Source organism: Grampus griseus (genome assembly GCF_964374135.1).
Source record: "Grampus griseus genome assembly, chromosome: 7".
Taxonomy (NCBI): domain Eukaryota; kingdom Metazoa; phylum Chordata; class Mammalia; order Artiodactyla; family Delphinidae; genus Grampus; species Grampus griseus.
The window spans coordinates 54,467,686-54,488,542 of NC_139001.1; the positions used below are offsets into that span (position 1 = coordinate 54,467,686).

General features: G+C 37.4%; 2 protein-coding genes across 3 annotated transcripts; one reads left to right on the forward strand and one right to left on the reverse strand.

The window, feature by feature from the left end:
- The first annotated feature begins 916 nt into the window (after positions 1-916).
- Positions 917-9,882, forward strand: FKBP7 (FKBP prolyl isomerase 7). 2 transcript variants are annotated; one of them, XM_082658319.1, is made up of 4 exons: positions 917-1,286; positions 2,347-2,498; positions 7,215-7,348; positions 9,552-9,882. In XM_082658319.1, exons 1-4 carry the CDS (start codon positions 1,036-1,038, stop codon positions 9,711-9,713), a joined length of 699 nt encoding a protein of 232 aa, XP_082514445.1. In that variant the 5' UTR covers positions 917-1,035; the 3' UTR covers positions 9,714-9,882. The 2 variants fall into 2 exon arrangements, with proteins under 2 accessions (XP_082514445.1, XP_082514446.1); XM_082658320.1 differs by having other exon boundaries at positions 7,218-7,348.
- Positions 9,883-13,355: 3,473 nt separating this feature from the next.
- On the reverse strand, positions 13,356-20,743 carry PJVK (pejvakin; the record flags this gene model as incomplete). The annotated part of the gene is made up of 7 exons (XM_082658958.1): positions 13,356-13,648; positions 13,842-13,940; positions 15,999-16,116; positions 17,445-17,586; positions 18,103-18,298; positions 19,252-19,441; positions 20,714-20,743. The coding sequence occupies 7 exons, from the start codon at positions 20,741-20,743 to the stop codon at positions 13,356-13,358; spliced, it is 1,068 nt and encodes a 355-aa protein (XP_082515084.1).
- Positions 20,744-20,857: the final 114 nt, after the last annotated feature.

The following is a 20,857-nucleotide window of genomic DNA, read 5'->3' on the forward strand; positions in this document are numbered from 1 at the left end:
CTGGTTTGGGTAAAAGTCTTTGGGTGTTCGCTTGGAAATACGGCGAATTGACGGATAGATGGACAGATGGAAATGTATTTAATAAATCGAATACGTATAGTTAAATGTTAATGATAGAATCCAAGTAGTGGATATAAGGCCGCGGTGATGGGGTAGTAAAATTTATTGTTTGTTGTAAAGTTCTTCATGCTAAAATGTTGGGGGTGAGGATATAAGGCTGGCTTTGTGTCGGACTTGGTCAAATCCCTGCCGCGTATTAGCCGTGAGATTGAAACAGAATGCCCAATACTCAAATTACCTAGTTTTCTCGTCAGTGGAATGTGGATAATTACCTATGTCGCAGACTTGGTAAGAAAAGCAAAACTGTTAAGAGCTTTACCCGCACTCCTAGAAGCCCTCAAATCAAGGGCGACAGCGAGTGGTGAGGGAAGGAAATGCAAACCAGCAGCCGGTCCCGAATCGCTGGAGTCGGCTCTGGGGAACAGCTGTTAACCCGCTTCGGGGAGCAGCGGTACCTCTGTGTACTAGTGTGTGGCTTAGCCTGGAACCGCTTAATGCATGACTTCGACCCCGAGAAGGCGCTTCAAAGACACCGCAGAAGCAGAATGCCTCCCCCGATGCCCACCAGTTCTCTAGGGATCTGAGGAGACGCCTTTCATGCCCAGAAATGACAATCGTATCCTCGGACTACGACATCCCATCAGTCTTATTTCCTCTTTTGCCAGTTTCAAAAGGTAACGCGAACGTTACTATCGAACCCTGAGGAAACTGTTTGTAAATTATGCGGACTTAGCGAGAAGATGCGGTGCAAGTGTGGAGTGTTGCCTTAGCGACTGAAAACAGCCAGCCAAAGCTAGGGGTCCCACCAGGACGAAACCAGCAGCCAACGCGCAAAAATTCCGCTGCTGGGCGCGCCGCAGGGAAAGGGGGCGGGGCCACGCTTCACCCCGCCCCCGGCATTTTATGACGTAGGACAATGACTGCCACGCGTCGTAACTAGGCTGCTGGCGCGGCCACTCCGCGCCAGTGACACGCATGAGGGAACGCGGTGGTCATCTGGGGCCGACTCTCGGAATCATGCATTTCTTATTTAGGTTAATCATTTTCGTTTACCTGTGGGGCATTTTTACTGCTCAAGGACAAAAGGCAGAGGAGAGCATAGAGGAAGTGAAAATTGAAGTTTTGCATCGTCCAGAAAACTGTTCTAACACAAGCAAAAAGGGAGACGTGCTAAATGCCCATTACGACGGCTTCTTGGCTAAAGACGGCTCGAAATTCTACTGCAGGTAGGAAATGATGCGAACAGCTCCCGCGTCCAGTTGATGCACTAAATCTAGCCTCCCTCCACCAACCAGAAACCTAATTTGTTGTTTGATTTGTTCTTGTTTTTTAACAGCGAGAGTTCAGCCTTTTATTTCTAGGGGGGAAATCAGATTTGATATAGTATTTCCCTATTATATGGAATATTATTTTAAATTACTGAAAATGTTGACCCAAGAAATTATTAAAAATACACACATCCATACACTCCCCCGACCACCACCACTACCCTTCGTACCTATAGAAGTAAGTCAAGGTACTGTTTGTAAGAATGTTCACACTTTTCCTTTGCTGTGGGTTGGAGCCTCCTTACTGAGGACTACGTAGAGTTGTTTGGGAGATATTGTCTGGCCTTCAGAAGCACGATATTTACTGGCTGGAGGCCACTTTCCAGCTGTATCAAGAAGCCACTACAATGACTTTGTCTGGTGACTTCCGGACCCTGTGTCCTGCCTGCCCCCTCATCCCATCACTACTTACTCTGATTTAATTGATGGTTTATTACTCAGAGGTAGAATGTCTTTTCTCCTTCTGTGCTCTTACCCTATAAAAATACAATTGGGGAAAGTTAGTTCTTTGCATCTAGAATAGAGAAATTTAATAAGAAGAAAAAATACAAATTTTAATCATGGTTCAAATGACTTTTTGAGGCTAAACCTGTACCATTATTTTTTAGAACAAACCCAGAATGGTAAATAAGTCATTTGGACAATCCATGCAGCTAGTTAGGGGCAGGAGACCCATTAAAAAGTTAACTGTTGAATAGTTTTTGTAAAGATGACAAAACAAGAAAATGAGATGACTCCTAATGACTAGCTTTGGGCAAATCATACCTCTGTCTGGCTATTATGAGGGAAGTTTGAGCCAAACACCCCACTAGGGGGTTCAGAATGAATCTTAATATAGGAAAAGAGATGGTTAGAGAGGACTCCAATTTTAAATTGGAACTAAATGCTCAGCTGTATTTTAAAGTTTGATTTTATTTTTCTTGAAATCAACTTACCTAGGTGTTGTTTTTAATTATAGCCGGACACAAAATGAAGGCCACCCCAAATGGTTTGTTCTTGGTGTTGGACAAGTCATAAAAGGCCTAGACATTGGGATGACGGATATGTGTCCTGGCGAGAAGCGAAAATTGATTATACCCCCTTCATTTGCATATGGAAAGGAAGGCTATGGTAAGGTGTTTTAATATGTATATCTCTAAGTTATATTTAAAAATAAGTCATAGACTTCGGGTATATAGTTAAAAAATCAAAAGCAGACTCTCAAAGTTAAATAAGATATAGAATATAGGGTCCAATAAACTTTAGCTCTATCAAGTCCAGTCATCATTAAAGAAAGAAATTAAAACAAAAATGATATACCATTTTCACCCATCAGATTAGCAAAGACATAAAAGTTGGCAAAGGTATGGAAAAAACAGCAGTCCCATGCATTATTGCTGGGAATGTAAATCATTCGACCTCTTTAGCAATTTCTATCAAAATTTAAAAGGTACATATCCTCTGATCCCATAGTTCCATTTCCAGGAATGTGTACCAAGGTACATCTTAAAGAACATGGATTGCAGACTTTTTTGGGTAGCAAGACTGCAAACTACCCGAGTATCCCTTAGTAGGAAATCAGTTAACTAAGTTATGCTATATCTATACAGTGGATTATTGTGCAGCCAGTAAAAAGAATGAAGTAGAGCCATATGTATTAATGTGTTAAAGATAAAATGGGATAGAATATATTCCTGCAACAAATATTTATTGAGCATCAGTGCCTGGCTCTATTCTAGGCACTGAGCATAAAGCAGTGTACAATGCAGAAACAGTTTCCTAACCTCAATGAGAGCTTACATGTGAGAGGGAAAATTTCACATACGTATCATGTATCTACATAGACTATCTAAAAAATACACCATCTGATGATATTAAATGTTCCTGGGAAGGAGGCCTGAGGGTCAAGGGTAAGGAGATTTCCTCTCATTCTGTAATATATTATACTATTTAAGTTTTTTACTGTATGCATGTACTAAATTTTTTATTGAAGTATAGTTGACTTAAAATACTATATTAGTTTTAGGTATAAAACATGGTGACTCGATATATTTATAGATTACACACCATACAGAATTATTACAGTATTATTGACTATATCCCCTGTGCTGTATATAACATCCCAATTGGTGGGAATGTAAATTGGTACAGCCACAACTGAAAACAGTACAAAAGTTTCTCAAAAAATTAAAAATAGAACTACTATATGATCCAGCAATTCCACGCCTGGGTATTTTTCTGAAGAAAATGAAAACACTAATTTGAAAAGATATATGCACCCCAGTGTTCATTACAGCATTATTTACAATAGCCAAGATATGGAAGCAACTTAAGTGTCCATCGATGGATGAATGGATAAAGAAGATGTGGTATACACACACACACACACACACACAACACACACACACACACACACACACACACACACACACACACACACACACACACACACACACACACACCACTGGAATATTACTCAGCCATGAAAAGGAATGAAATCTTGCCATTTCTAACAACATGGATGGACCTAGAGGGTATTATGCTAAGTGAAATAAGTCTGACAGAGAAAGATATGTATTAATTTTTCAAAAATTAAATTTTTTAAAATCACTAAAGTTAAAAGTGGAGCAGAATAGAGAAATTTTTAAGAGGGGAAAATGGGCTGTGTGGCAGAGGGCCGGTTTCTATATTGCATTCTCAGTTGGGTCCTTGCTTCCTATTGCTGTGTGAAGACTATAAAGATTTTTCTTTTGGCCACACCCCAGGGCTTGCGGGGATCTTAGCTCCCCGACCAGGGATTTGAACCCATGCCCCCTGCAGTGGAAGTGCAGAGTCCTAACCACTGGACCATCAGGGAATTCCCCAAAGGAAGAATCTTTACCTCCTCATTCTATTTAGAGCCCTTCTTAACCCCACGTATTTGAAATATTTAGTATATAATTAAAGCAATTAAAGATTTTCTACAATGAAATGTTGTCTTTACTCCCCAATATTTCATTGAAATGGCACACCCTCTTTAAGGCTGTTAGTTTACTCATTAGGCGGAATGGTTCCCTCGCCTATTCTTTCCAGCAAAAGTAGGGGATCACTGCCCCAAATTGGATTGGAGGGAAGTTAGTGGTACAAGTCAGATCCAATCAGATTTAAAGCTCCTAAAGAGACAGTTCCAAATAACTACAGCTTCACTTTCAAAGCTTTTCGCCAATCATTTGGTTCCATCAAAATAGCTCCCACAGAACCATAATTAGTGTATCCTATTTTTAGTTGTAAAGGAACCTAGGAGAGGGAGAGAGAATTGAAGATAAATTGAACGCAGTCTTGTCCTAAAAATGCTGTCATAGGTTGAGGTCAATTCTAGGCAAAATGATATAGGCAGAGTTTGCCTTTCATTCTCCTTAATCTCATTTTCAGAGTTTCTCTTTCTCTCTTGTAGATACCTCCACATTCTGCCTGCTACCAGGGCACCCACATCTCTCATCAATAGGTGCTCATCTTGGGTCCTGTTACCCTGTGACAAATGAGTACTTGTTTTATCCTTTTTGTAAACTAATTTATGCTTAGATACAAATGACTACCCAGTCTGCCTAAGCTCTTAATAAGCCAGACCCTTGCTACAAAAATGTAGAAATTTGACTTGAAGTTAGTTCATATTCAATTTGAGGTGTCTTCAATAAATATATAAAAATAATGAATCTGACTAGTAACATCACCAACACCTACATTTTACACGTAAGGAAACTGAGGCCCGACAAAAGTGTGTTCTTTGGAATGTAGTTAACTGCTAGTTTACCTGCATTATTTATAATAGCTTACTAATAGCTTGAATTCAATTATTTTAAAAGCTGCTGTGTATACCATAAGTAACTGCTTAACAAACAATATCTTGATTGAATAAGCTTTTTTAAATAAGTTGTTATTAAGACCTAACATTAGCTATAACTTTATTTTAGGTAGTACTTGAAGAAGTCTTTTCCTGTGCGCAATATCTTTGCCTAATGTCACAGAGCACCCCTGCATGTCTTGAAATGCATGTGACTTGTTAGTGCTTTAATTAACAGTTCATGTGGTATGTATAGATTCTTTACATTAACTTCTAATTCTTTGATCTGCTTCTCTAAATACAAGTAATTCTATAGCAAATGCATATTTTTCTCTTCTTTATACTGTAAGTTTTTAGTAAGATAAAACTTAACTGGCAATATATTCTATGTTTACAGTAGAATTTTGGGGAAACTTAGACTTGTAATATTTTTTAAGAAATTTGAATTTGTGTTTTGAATTTGTTTTTAATTATTGTCAGGAGAAGTTATTTTTCTGTCATAAAGAGGTCTTAACTGGACAGAATAGGAATCGGTTTTGTAAAAATGATCAGTCAATCAATCTCTAGCTCTTTTACTATAAAGTCAGGTAATATGTGGTATGTTGGTTGGGATGGTCACATTAGTCATGTAATATGTGGGTAGATTTTTCTATGTCCTGGCTTTGGAGATGGCTGATCCACTTATTTTGGCTGTAACTTTCAAGCTTTTTTCTTTGGACTATGTAAATACTTTAGCAAGAATTCTCCACTTTTTCATTTAAAAAATTACTATTTGCTTCAAAGAACAAACTTAGCCATTTTTTAAATAAGTGATAGAGGCCATTCATTCAACAAATATTTGAGTAACTATAATGTACTGGTGACAAAAGCCACCCAGTGCCTCTTAGCAAGTCATTTCTGCAGGTCATTTTTATGAATGGCCTTCTGAAGTAGCCCATAGATTGCTAAAGTCATCTGTGACATCACTTAATAGATTAACTTTATTAAAGAGAGCTATTTAACTTAATACTTAGAAGGCTTTTTTGTGATTATAAATTTCTTCATGAAATTGTTACTGGTTTGTTCTGTCATTGCACTATTGTTTGTCTATAAAAATTTGAAAGACATGTATACTAATACATATATTTTATTCATACTTCCAAATAACTGAACAAAATCATTTTCTAAAAGATACCTATCTTTGAAATTGTTCTGCCTGTGAATTTCTTCTCTGCACTAGCTCTCTCCTGTATAATGTTGGGGTATATTAATAAAAATTACATGATTTAGGGCTTCCCTGGTGGCTCAGTGGTTGAGAGTCCGCCTGCCAATGCAGGGGACACGGGCTCGTGCCCCGGTCCAGGAAGATCCCACATGCCGCGGAGCAGCTGGGCCCATGAGCCATGGCCGCTGAGCCTGCACGTCCGGAGCCTGTGCTCCGCAACGGGAGAGGCCACAACAGCCACAACAATGAGAGGCCCGCATACCGAAAAAAAAAAAAGAATACACCTGCCAATGCAGGGGAGACAGGTTAGAGCCCTGGTCCAGGAAGATCCCACGTGCCGCAAAGCACCTAAGCCCATGCGCCACAACTACTGAGTCTGCGCTCTAGATCCCGTGAGCCACAACTACTGAGCCCACGTGTCACAACTACTGAAGCCCACGTGCCTAGAGCACGTGCTCTGCAACAAGAGAAGCCACCGCAATGAGAAGCCTGCGCACTGCAATGAAGAGTAGCCCCCGCTTACCGCAACTAGGGAAAGTCCACGCACAGCAACGAAGACCCAACGCAGCCAAAAATAAATACATTAATTTTTAAAAATACATGATTTATATTTATTTCAATTTAATCAGGAAATAATGGTCCCCTGGGTCTTTAGAACTGACTTGGTTTGAAGACATATGGAAAAAGTGTTCCTAAGAAATATTTAGAAAGCAATTTTTATAAATATGAAATAATATAATCATAATGCTATAATGGCTATTTGTAAATAAATATTTGAACATTATCTTCATGTAAGTTAAAGTGTTAAAATTTACACCTTTAGCAGAAGGCAAGATTCCACCTGATGCAACGTTGATTTTTGAGATTGAGCTCTATGCTGTGACCAAAGGACCACGAAGCATTGAAACATTTAAACAGATAGATGCGGACAATGACCGGCAACTTTCTAAAACTGAGGTAATTCAAACAGATTTCATATGTACAATCTCATTTTTTGTCACATCTGTGTTATAGCTATTATTTTTACTTCTACCTAGTATGGACTGATTAATTTGCTTTTATAGAGCTGGTTACAAAAAAACTAAATTCCAAGAAGAAAATGTACTTTTTTAATGTAAAACTTGAAACTAAGACTGTTTAATTTCCTTTCTCCCTGCAAGAGGGTCATTAAAATACCAAACTAATCTCTACGAGGCATTTCTGGCATCTAACCTACAGGAGAAGATCTTTTCAAGCAGCACTGTAGGAATTTGTAACTGGGCAAACAATTCCCACCTCATAGGATTGTGAGGATTACATGAGATTATTAAAAGAGCTAGGAAAAATTTGAACTGTGTAGTCCAGAAAGTTGGTAAACAGGGTCCTGGAGTTCAGTTACCTAGCTTCTGCATCCTTAAAAAGCTAAAAATAGAGTTGTCATGTGATCCAGCAATCCCACTCCTGGGCATATATCCAGACAAAACTATAATTCAAAAAGATACATGCACCCCTATGTTCATAGCAGCACTATTTACAATAGCCAAGACATGGAAGCAACCTAAATGTCCATCGACAGACGAATGGATAAAGAAGGTGTGTGTGTGTGTGTGTGTGTGTGTGTGTGTGTGTGTGTGTGTGTATACACACACACACACACACAGAAATATTACTCAGCCATTAAAAAAAAGTGAAATAATGCCATTTGCAGCAACATGGATGGACAGAGAGATTATCATACTAAGTAAACTAAGAGAAAGACAAATATCATATGGTATCACTTATATGTAGAATCTAAAAAAATGATACAAAAATGAACTTACTTACAGAATAGAAATAGACTCACAGACGTAGAAAACAAACTTATGGTTACCAAGGGGGAAAGGAGGAGAGGAGGCATAAATTGGGAATTTGGGATTAACAGATACACGCTACTATATATAAAATAAACAACAAGGACCTACTGTTGTCCCTGTAGCACAGGGAACTATATTCAGTATCTTGTAATAACCTATAATGGAAAAGAATCTGAAAAAGAATAGATCATAGATATATAGATATTTGTATAACTGAATCACTTTGCTGTGTACCTGAAACACTGTAAATCAACTATACTTCAATGCAAAAAAAAAGTGATAATAAATAAAATACCCAGCCTTGTTTAACACTATCTCCAAAACGTTGTGCTTTACTCTCTTTAGTTATTATATGTATTAATATATGATTTATTTATGTAATATACATAATTTCCAATAGAAATATAATTGAGTTACATACATAATTTTAAATGTTTTAGTAGCCACATTTTAAAAAGTAAAAAGAAACAAGTGAAATTAACGTTAATTAACTCAATATATCTAAAATATTGCCATTTCAACATGAAACCAATATAAAAATTATCAATGACATTTTTTATTATCTTCAAAATTTGTTGTGTATTTTACCCTTACAGTAGCTTGTCTCAATTTGATCTACCACATTTCAAGTGCTTAATGGACATATATGGCTAGTAGCTGCCATGTTAGGCTGTGCTTATAATGTGTCTTTGCTTAGAGAAATGTCATATAGAGAAAAGGGAATACTTCAGAATACCTGTTCCTTATTTGACATTAGAGAGATGATCATAATTTGTAGATTGGGGGAGAGCTATAGAAGCATAGAAAAATTAAGAAAATTAAATTTTATTTCAAAACCTGTAGTTGGGTTTTTTTATTCATTATACATATTTATTATTGGGTTGGCCAAAAAGTTCATTCGGGTTTTTCATAGGCTGGAAAAACCCGAATGAAACTTTTTGGCCAACCCAATAACTTTAGAGATTATAGAAATGCCAATTTGGATTTTATTCACTAATGGAAATTCTTAAGAGGGAGTTTCCTTTGGTAATGTGGATAGTGTAGATTATTGGAAAGCATTTAGTTTCAACAAAATTCAATTCAAATGTTAATCTGAGTATGTACCACTAACCACCTATAACCTCGGGGGAAACTAGTTTGAAGATCTGTTTCTCTTCAGAAAATTGCTTCAAAGGTTGAAAAAATTAAACCTCAAATAGCTTTTTAAATTTTTGTATCACTTATTATAAGCAGTCTTAGATATGAGTTTCTTTATGTAAACATTTTCTCAAAGTTGCTGGAAATTTCTTGTGATATATTTTTATTAAAGAAATACTATTTTGGCCTAGATAAGTCATTACCTGAAAAAGGAATTTGAAAAAGATGAGAAGCCACGTGACAAGTCATATCAGAATGCAGTTTTAGAAGATATTTTTAAGAAGAACGACCATGATGGTGATGGCTTCATTTCTTCTAAGGAATACAATGTCTATCAACATGATGAACTATAGCATATTTTTATTTCTAAATTTTCTTAGCTATTTACTGTACTTTATATGTAAAACAAAGTCACTTTTCTCTGAGTTGTATTCTCTATTTTTCCCCCATGAACATATTTTGATCCCTTCAATACATGTAATTTTGGAATAATAAATGTGAGGCTGTTTTGCAAAAGTTAACTTTCAAGTAAGGCGTGATTGTGTTTCCTTTTGCTTTATTCTGTTAACATGAATTGCACCACCATAAAATCGACCTCTGCATCCTAGTGGGCAGCTTTTCCCCTTCAGGTTATAGGAGGACATCTATGTCAAAATCCACAAGCTCTTCCCAACTCTAACCTTAACAGCATGTATAGTTATGTAAATATCCAATTTTTAATATTTAAAGTGCCCCATATTTTTAAAATATTTAATAGGGACCCAGGAATTAACATTTCATTTGTTTATACATTTCACAGCATTATGGATAGTAGGATATAAAAATCATAGGACCGAGGAATCTTCCTTTAGTATACATGCAGGAAAGTATTAGTTGTATAACTCTGTCAGAGAGCCTCAACACAGTCTCTGTACTTTTTGGTGCAAGGTTCTGGCCTTAGGTATTTGTTCCAATGACTAATGTTTGAAAGACATTTCATCAGACCAAAGGCTTTGTGCCTCTATCTTAGAGCAGGCATCATAAAGTCTGTACTGCTCTGACTCTTGCATTCCCTCAGACATCATTATACGCCTCTTCCTTCTCGTAGGCCTTTATATCTACCATCCCTAACTTTTTGTCTTGATAGTTTTAAATTGATGCTACGCTATTTCTTAGTCTCCCTTTCTCTAGGTATCTCTATCCTATGTCACTTCTCACAATGTTCTTGTTATTAACCATGAACGAGCATTACAAACTGGTATGCCATCAAGTTTTTGATAAATGTGTAGAACTTATTTTACACATGAGGATATCAAATGAGGATGCAGATGAGGATGTAAAGTGCCATGGCGATTTTGTGTCATGGTCAAATCATTGTGGTCCAACATGTTGAGAATAAGAGGTAAGAGATGCTGTAGAAAATCATGTTGGTACCCAAGAAAGGATACATATTTATTGGAACATGTAAGATTTACTTACTGTGTATGTAGAAAGTGGTTAGGCAGTAAATAGCTCTATTCAAAACCAACTGAGTTCAAAACAAAGTCTTTTCCATTTTCTGAAACTTGCTCTTTCCAAACCATTGTTCACTGTTCATCTTTTAACCTCTTTAAATATACTGCTAGAAATCCTATAATTTAAAAGTATAAGGGCAACACAAAAACCACTAGATTAGTGGATATTACATATGCATAGCACAGTTAGACACTTTGTAAAATAAAAACCTTTACTATCTTTTCTTTCCCCCCTATATTTCTTCATTCCTATACCCAATTTTATAACTCCTCCTCACTTAATCATCAACTTTCATCCCTTTACTTCCCTCAGAAAAACCCGCTCCGTTCAAGTAAACTAAGTTGCTAATACAATATTATGTTTTGGTTTGGAAACTGCCCCCATTCTCTATATCCATATTAATAAAAGTCACTAGAGGTTTTTTTGATCAGTATACTCATATTTGCACCTGAATCATAATATACTCGGCCCAAAACAAAAATACCGTGAAGGCTATAAATGGAAATTATCCTATGATACCAACTTTCTAATTCTAACCTTTCTGTCCCATTGTTTTCATACCAAGTGCTTTTAAACTTATGTTTGTTTTTTATTTATTTATTTTTGGCTGCATTGAATCTTCGTTTCTGCGCACAGGCTTTCTCTAGTTGTGGTGAGGGGGCGCTATTGGGCCTAATCAAGCAGAGGGCTCAGAAGAGCCCGACAAGTTTGATCAAGGAGAGACTTTTTGTCACAGATAATGCCAAACTGTTTACCAAAGTAATCGTACCAATTTGTTTTTCAACTAGTATGAGAGTTTCAGTTGCTTTTCATCCTCACCAAAGCTTACTATTAGCAATTTGAAGATTTTGAATACTTCAAGTATACCTAGTGCTATCTCATGGTGGGTTTTTTTTAAAACACTAAATGGATTGAATCACTTTTATTTATTTATTTTTGGCTGCGTTGGGTCTTCGTTGCTGCACTCGGGCTTTCTCTACTTGCGGTGTGCGGGGGCTACTCTTCCTTGAGGTGTGCAGGCTTTGCATTGCAGTGGCTTCTCCTGTTGCAGAGCACAGGCTCTAGGCGTGTGGGCTTCAGTAGTTGTGGCACGCGGGCTCAGTAGTTGTGGCTCGCAGCCCCTAGAGTGCAGGCTCAGTAGTTGTAGCGCACGGGCTTAGTTGCTACGCGGCATGTGGGAGCTTCCCAGACCAGGGCTCGAACCCGCGTCCCCTGCATTGGCAGGTGGATTCTTAACCACTGCACCACCAGGGAAGTCCCTAAACTTATGTTTTAAAAAATTATAGGGCTTCCCTGGTGGCGCAGTGGTTGAGAGTCCTCCTGCCGATGCAGGGGACACGGGTTCGTGCCCCGGTCCGGGAAGATCCCACATGCCGCGGAGCGGCTGGGCCCGTGAGCCATGGCCGCTGAGCCTGCGTGTCCGGAGCCTGTGCTCCGCAACGGGAGAGGCCACAACAGTGAGAGGCCCGCGTACCGAAAAAAAAAATATATATATATAGATGATGGTAAATGAACACGGAGATTTACTCAAATTCTAATCACATTTAAATAGTTTAAAAGATAAAATATTAATCCTTCCACATACATATAGTATACAACTATTTCATATTTACGTAATTGCCTAATGACTTCATAGGCATATGCCTAGTAGTGACTGCTGTACTATTTGATTTCTGGAACTTTAACATAGTATTTTTGTAATAATTTTAAAATGGTGTATAGTAAATAATTTAGGTTGCTTGTGTATAAAAAAATTTCAGATGTCTTACAGAGTAGATGCAAAAGGTCTCACAGAACTAAATACGTTAAATGTTTTAAACATTTTCAAAGGAGAAAAGAAATAAACATGTCCCAGCTGCCTTAACTTTAAAATGACTGTAGTGAGTTTTTATAAAGACAAAGCTGGCGAGCACATATATGTGTACATCACAAAATGGCAGCCCATTACCACTATCAGTCATCTTTAATTGTGTACACAAAACCCCACACTGAGCTCAGTGTGCTTTTAATTTGATACCACAATTAAACATTTAGGATTACATTAAATTATTAACACATTTTTCTCATTTTACCAGACCTAGGGCAACAGTTAAAGCACCATAAAGTTGCCACTTGTGTACTCTTGTCATTCTTAGATCTTGAATTAAAAGCCAACTAAAAATAAAATTGATATCTAGAAAATTTCTATGTAAAATGAGACTAAATCCCAAAATATACTTCTAAAGTGACTGGCAGATTTTATGAAGGAATATCTATATTCTGAATTTTATATTTAAACCTTTTCCAATATAAACATTATTAATCCTCATGACAATTTATGAGGTAGACACTATTATCATCTCCACGTTATAGATGGGAAAAATGATGCCCAGACAGGTTAATTTCTTGTTCCCCTCCCTCTTTAATTTGCTACAACTCATCAAAGCAAACCTAGATAATTTTGGAAAGGTGTGTGGCACAGTTGCACCTAAAGCACCAGCAAGATACATTGACTTTCCATTTTATTTCATTCTCTTGTGCCAAACATCAAAACAAGGAACTGCATGAAGTCTCACATACTTCTGCCCATCGGCAGAGCACTGAAAGCACCCATAAACCGTCTCCCTTTTAAAGCTCCCCATGCCACAGAGTATGCAAGGTCCTTTTGGAATGCTGTGATTAAGTAAATTAACTCGGATATGAGTCCCTTCTTTGAGTGAAATATCACTCATGCTGAGAGATTTGTCATAATAGTCAGAAAAAAGATCATCTAAGTAAAGCTGTGAACGAGAAATGGCATCCATCACTCTTCTATCTAAAAGGACAAAAAAAGAAATGTGTTAAAAGTCAAATAAAAAATGTATAGCCAAACTGCAATTATAACTATGTGTGAATCTAAACCATCAGTCATGAAATTTGGCTTTTAAATTTAAATTCTTAAGACAGTATTACTGAAGAGATAACCTCAAGTGTTAATCTGAGAAGCAAAAAATCTTCAGCGGACATACTTCTTTCAAATAGTATATTTCTCAATCTGTAGAGCAGTGCAAATGTTGCCGTTTCTTCCATTTCAAATCCTCCTTTTGACACTGAAGTGACACAAAGGTCTATAAAAAAAAATGTTAGAAGATGTTATAATTTGAACAACTCATATATATATATTTTTTGCGGTACGCGGGCCTCTCACGGTTGTGGCCTCTCCCGTTGTGGGGTGCTCCGGACACGCAAGCTCAGCAGCCATGGCTCACGGGCCCAGCCGCTCCGCGGCATGTGGGATCTTCCCGGACCGGGGCACGAAGCCGTGTCCCCTGCATCGGCAGGTGGACTCTCAACCACTGCGCCACCAGGGAAGCCCAAACAACTCATGTTTTATTGGGAGTTTTAATTGTGGTTGAATTCTGGTATGTGCCATTCATTTTATTTTTTTAAGTTAAATTTTACGTATTTTTAGAAAAGGTAACATTTACATGGTACGAAATTCAAAGAGTACAAAAAGAGGATACGGTGACAAATAAGTCTCTACGTTGACCCCAGCCTAAGTTTTCTACCCCGGGGTAATTACTGTTGTGTGTACTTCCAGAAATACTCCATATATTTTACATGCATAAAGAATATGTATATATGTATGTAAGTATGTATATATATAAAAGTGTTTAGGCTCAAATAGATACACATTTCTTTAAAATATCATAGAGATTATTCCATGTCAGGATCTTCAGTGCTACATAATTCCTAATGGTTTCACAGTATTCTATTGTGTGGATGCACCATTATTCAACTAGCTGCTGATAATACACCTTAAGGTTATTTCCAATCTTTTGCTATTATGAGCTGACTATCCTTATACCCACATCATTTCATATATGTATATCTATAGGATAAATTCCTAAAAGTGTAAATAAGGCTAAAATATATGTAATTTAAAATTTTGATGGACATATCAGTTCTATCAGTTTACACTTCTAGTGATCAATATTATTGTAAAAACCTACACCCTTGGACTTCCCTGGTGGTCCAGTGGTAAAGAATCCGCCTTGCAACACAGGGGACACAGGTTTGATCCCTGGTCAAGGAACTAAGATCCCACATGCTGCGGGGCAACTAAGCCCACGAGCCACAACTACTGAGCTCGCGCACCTCAACTAGAGAGCCTGCGTGCAGCAAACTCTAGTTGCCCATGCACTCTGGAACCCGAGCGCCACAACTACAGAGCCCACGTGCCCTGGAGCCTGCATGCCACAACTAGAGAAGAGAAAACCCACAGGCCACAACTAGAGAGAAGCCCGCGTGCTGACACGAAGAGCCCACGCGCCACAACGAAAGATCTCGCGAGCCCCAACGAAGATCCCGCATGCCTCAACGAAGATCCCACATGCTGCAACCAAGACCCGATGCGGCCAAAAGAATAAATAGATACATCTTTTTTTACAAAAAACCTACACCCTTTAGTGTCCCAGAAAAAATTTAATTAGTATGATTTGTTTCTGGACTCCCATTCCCTCCTCCGACAGAACTGCAGAAACAAAAACAGGTCTAAAAATGTTCATAAATCACCATGGCTAAGGGGCTCCCTTGCCTATTCCTTTGGGCTACACCTAGACTTGAGCTGGCTGGTCTAATAATCTTAAAACCTGTGAAATGTAGAAATTTAAACTGAGCGGCACTGCAGTATTATATAAGGTGACAATTTGGGGGAATTATTTGTAACTTTAAGGTTTTAGGGAAAGTCCAGAGTTGGGGGAGCTGGGTCTATGAAAGGAAAACCGGAAGAAAGGTTGTCTTTGGGTACCCTAGTTTGGATGCCTTGACACCTTCGACATCTTACTGTCTACCTACTCTATTTGCCATCATCAAAAGCTACCTATTAGACGATAATTTTTTATTTTCCCATATAAGTCAAGGAAATACTGTCAGTGGATTGTGTTCTCACTCTTAGCTATAATTGTAAGTGGGTGGTGGGAAGACTACAGCCTTCCCCAAGAAACGGGGATGAGGTGATAAGTAAGGACTGGAGGGTCTTTCCCAGTTACTTCACCCAAACATAATATTGACAGTACTTGAGAGCAGCACTCTTCTATTATTAGACACTCAGAAAGAGACAGAGATTCTCATTAAATCCTTCTTTAAAAATATAATCATTTTGGTGTTTCATGCAAATCACTCACCAAAGGCACCATCCAAGTAAATGAAGAGTTCGAAAACACTGTAAGCTATGGTTGTGTGTGCTGGAAAAACAATAGCTTTGTCCCTTCCCCTGGTATTCTGTTCATCCATAAAATGAAACTATATTAAATAAATTAAATAACATGGTTAAGGAGCACAACACATAAGGATATATTTTTGGAGAAACAAAACATTCCCTACAATCCTACCAAAAACAAACATCCCCACCCCTACAAGCAAAGAATGCTCCTACTTGAATTCAACTGTTTCTAGCAGAGATCCAAATTAATGGTCCATTGGAGACTTGTGATCTATATTAGGAAACACCTCTCACTACTTTCTCAGTTACTTTGTATCAGAGCCAATGATTAGTGCTACCACATGGGTAATGCTCTCTGGCATAGAAACGTTTTTCTTTCAACTGTAAACCAACTGCCTTTAAGTGCTACAGTTGTTTTTAGCCTATTCTGTCCACTGTTCCAAAGCAATTACCAACAATTAAGTAAATATTTCACTCAGTTCATGCCCCCAAAATGATCCAATGTTAAACAATTTGGTGGGCACCTAAATGTAGCCACTGAACAGAACCTTCATTTGCAAAGATTTGAAACGATTATCATTGTACCCTATCTTTCTAATAATTCATTTTAATAAAACAAATCAAGTCATTATTATGCGTCATTATTAGGTGAATGACAAGGACAAATAATACCATAATTGAGCTAAAAATTAAACACAAATAGCTTTCAACATTTTTTGTGTGTGTGTGTGTTACGCGGGCCTCTCACTGTTGTGGCCTCTCCCGTTGCAGAGCACAGGCTCCGGACGCACAGGCTCAGTGGCCATGGCTCACGGGCGCAGGCTCAGTGGCCATGGCTCACGGGCCCAGCCGCTCCGCGGCACGTGGGATCTTCCCAGACTGGGGCACAAACCCGTGTCCCCTGCATTGGCAGGTGGACTCTTAACCACTGCGCCACCAGGGAAGCCCCTCTTTCAATATTTTTTAAAGAACTTAACATTGAATGAAGCATGTTTGGCTATTAACAATATTATTTTAGAAAAATTAATTTAATATAAAAATATAAACTCAACTTTTTAAAATTCAAGTAAAAACTGTATCACTTAAAAATAAAATCAAAGAACTCAACATAACCACTCAATTTGTATTCTTAAAACAGCATAATAGTAATATGAGGGACTCCATTGTACACATTATTTCACAAGGATTAGTGTTTTCTAACATTATTTTACATGTTTATAATTCAAATTTTCTTGGATTTTTTTCTTATTCTAAAACAAAACCATTGGTGTGCAAAATCCTATATACAATTGCAGCTTTTTAATCTCAACATTTGACAAAATACACAAGGCTCATTAGAAACTGAATACTTAAAAAATTCCCATTGCAGCTTTTTAGTAAGAGAAGTCTAATGAGTCTAATGGTTTACCCTCATGGATTCCCCACGAATTCCAGCGTGCACAGACAGTGAGCACTGTCGTGTGGTTCGGATGCTTTCCATGACCACACACAATACTGCCTTTCTGCTCCTCCTTGACTGACGTATCAAACTGTGGTCAAAATTAATTTTTCTAAAATCAAGAAGACAGACATTCACAAGAATCTGTAACATCTAACTATGTATAATCAAGTACATTTTTTGATTATCATGTGTTACTATTCACGATCCACCTTAATTAAAAGTAAATCAAGGCAGTCCTAATACAAATCAGAAGGTGTGCTCAAAAGAAATTTAATAATCTGCCTCTCCTTCCTATTTTGTTAAAACATGCATACTATAGGAGTCTGTTGGAGGAGACTCTCTTAGTGTATTTGCTGCAAGCAGATTCTTGAAGTCTTGTAATCTTATAATTTAGCAAATGCGGCAGAGCCAAAGTGATTTTGCAGAGCAATTAAATATTTTTTAAACCAAATGATTCCAGATATCTACACTTATCCAAAGCTTGGACATATTACTAATTTGCAGTATTTCAAATAAATCAAACAAATTACTCTAATAAAATATAACCCGAATGTTTTAAGCACTCTTTGTAATGAAGTTTATATAATTAAAATATTTAATAAAAACATGGAAGTATTATACTGACCGTGTAGTAATTTCCTTGAGTAATGTTGATACTTCCACTTCATGTTTGGTTACTACACCAAAGGAAGCTTTTACTGCAACTGAATCTGATCCAGTAACGTTAATCCCAACGTCATTTACAATATGGTTGCCTCGCCTTCCATAAAGTGAAACGTCTGATTCATCTTCATAATTCAGTAACTGATAAGATGAAACACCTTTAAGAAAAGGAAATCAATATTTTAAATGTCTTGAATTCATCTAATGTAAATATGTATAGTAGCACATTAATTTACCATTTAAGACTTGATTACCCAAATGTTGAGAATGGCAACATCTTAAACCAAGATTAAAAAGAGCAATTCAGGGCTTCCCTGGTGGCGCAGTGGTTGAGAGTCCGCCTGCCGATGCAGGGGACACAGGTTCGTGCCCCGATCTGGGAGGATCCCACATGCCGCGGAGCGGCTGGGCCCGTTTGCCATGGCCGCTGAGCCTGCGCGTCCGGAGCCTGTGCTCCGCAACGGGAGAGGCCGCAACAGTGAGAGGCCCGCGTACAGCAAAAAAGAAAACAAAAAGAGCAATTCAATTAATCTGACAACAAGAAAAATAAATATCTAGAGTACTTTAAATGAACTCAAATTCTCTTTCAGCCAACAGCATACTTAAGCATCAAGATCCACTGGCTAGCTGAAAGAAAAACAAGTGTTTATAAGAAAAATTTGTTAAAATGTTAATATTAGCCTGTTAATACATTTCAGCTTACCAACTGTAGTAACTGAATCAAAAAATAAATACAAATTACTTTCATCACATTTAACCATGTGAGATAGGCAAGACTGAATAATACCCCTATTTTATAGATGAAGAAATATACTATTATGTCATATTCTAAGTTGATTTGGTTAAAACAATTTATAAAATAACTGAAATTAAATTATACAATAAATAATCTTATAAAATACATTTGAAATTATTCAACCAATAAGAGATTTGATACTATAAAAACGTTAGGCATTGTTAACAATATTATTACTGTCACAGTAATAAGAGTTGCTTTTATCAAAGAAAATACATAAATATTATGAACATAGGTAGCACAGACAACCTATGTTTAGATTACCAATAATATAACTGAATGAGTAGTCACTCCCAAACAGACATTTAAACTTACCAGCTGAAATTTCTCTGTCTCCTAGAAGAATATCTTTCAGCGTAAAGGGTGTTGAAGTAAATTTATATCTAGGAAACAGAAAACATCTCTTCTTTTTTACCACCAGACTTAGAGGTTGGTATTTGTCAGCCTCACTGAGGCTTGGAACGGGAACTAATCTCCCTCCATCTCCAACTTGTTTGACAAAGCTCTTGGTAGCCGCAGCAAACATATTAATACAGTATTAAAACGTCATGAACTGCAACCCTCAGATAACAAATCCATGTTTTCAAAAAAAATCAGGCATAAAACTAAGTCTTGCTTGATTTTAAATATAATTATACACGTTAAAAATACAAAGCATGGTTTCACTGAGTAGCTTACCAGTGTACAATTTACAACACTACCTCCCCTGGTGTGCTCAGGTAATGAATTATAGATTAACGGTGTAAAATGATACACTAAAAGCAAGTCTAATTTGGAATTGCAGTCTATAACACTAAAATATACACAGAAAACTACTAATCTTTAAGTATTATCAATGTCCTTGATGACGGTCACAGCTGATAGTGGTTTGCCAGGTTCAAAGGAAGCATATAACCCTACAGGGAACAATACGTTAGCCACTAACATTAGCCCTGGATGCCATCCACAGTGGACCTAGTCCAAAGGGAATTCCTTCACAAGTCCATTGTGCCAATTTTGGCGACAGAAAAGCACTATTTCTGTGTTATGGTACACAGTTCATTCTTTGAACATTTCATTCATTTTCCTTGTATGTTTACAAAATCAAATGATTAATATAAAAATAAATTCACAGAATATAAGGAAACAATTATATGCAGAACTTTATAAAATACTAAATGAAAGCCATATTACATATGTGTAACTGCATAAACTCTGACTTAGGAGTTTCTGTTGAAGCTGGCACATAGTGTCTCTCTGAAATAGAGTACTGCTGCATTTATTTTCTTTTTGTTTCATCATTACTATCCAGTTACTCAACCTTTAAAGAGAGCTGTATAAAGTTTAGACTTGTTTTTAAGAAATTTTATGGCTAAATCTTAGAAACAAATCTGAGTACTGAAATAGTGTACTGTTATAGCTATGTGGATGTTAACATAATTTTGAAATAGTGGCTATGTGGTACTTAAAATAAGATATTCATTAAAACAGCAATGGATAGTAATCGATATACAAACATCTATAGAGGGGGTAGAGGGAGGAAGAAAATACAGGCTTAATTCAATCCTCAAATAATGTAAATCACTTTGATTAGACTCCGGACAGCTTTTTCATTTGCTTTCAAGTACCCAGGGTTCGAGAGAAACAAACAAAAAGTTCCTAATAAGGACCCTTCGTGTGAATAGCATCGTGCAAGGCAATCTTCCAGAAACGAGAAAGCACAAGGAGTCATTCCTGCAACTGGCAAGCAAAACCCCTAGAAGCGATTCGACATCTAATGTCGCTGTCTGATCCCCACCAAAGGTGGTGCATACCAAGCAAACGCCATTACAACCAACACAGGTGTGCAGAAACAGCATTTAATTAGAATCGGGTCCACAGAAAAGCCTTCGTTTACACCTAACGTGCCTTGCTGGGATCCGCTAGCCCAGCACTCATCAGG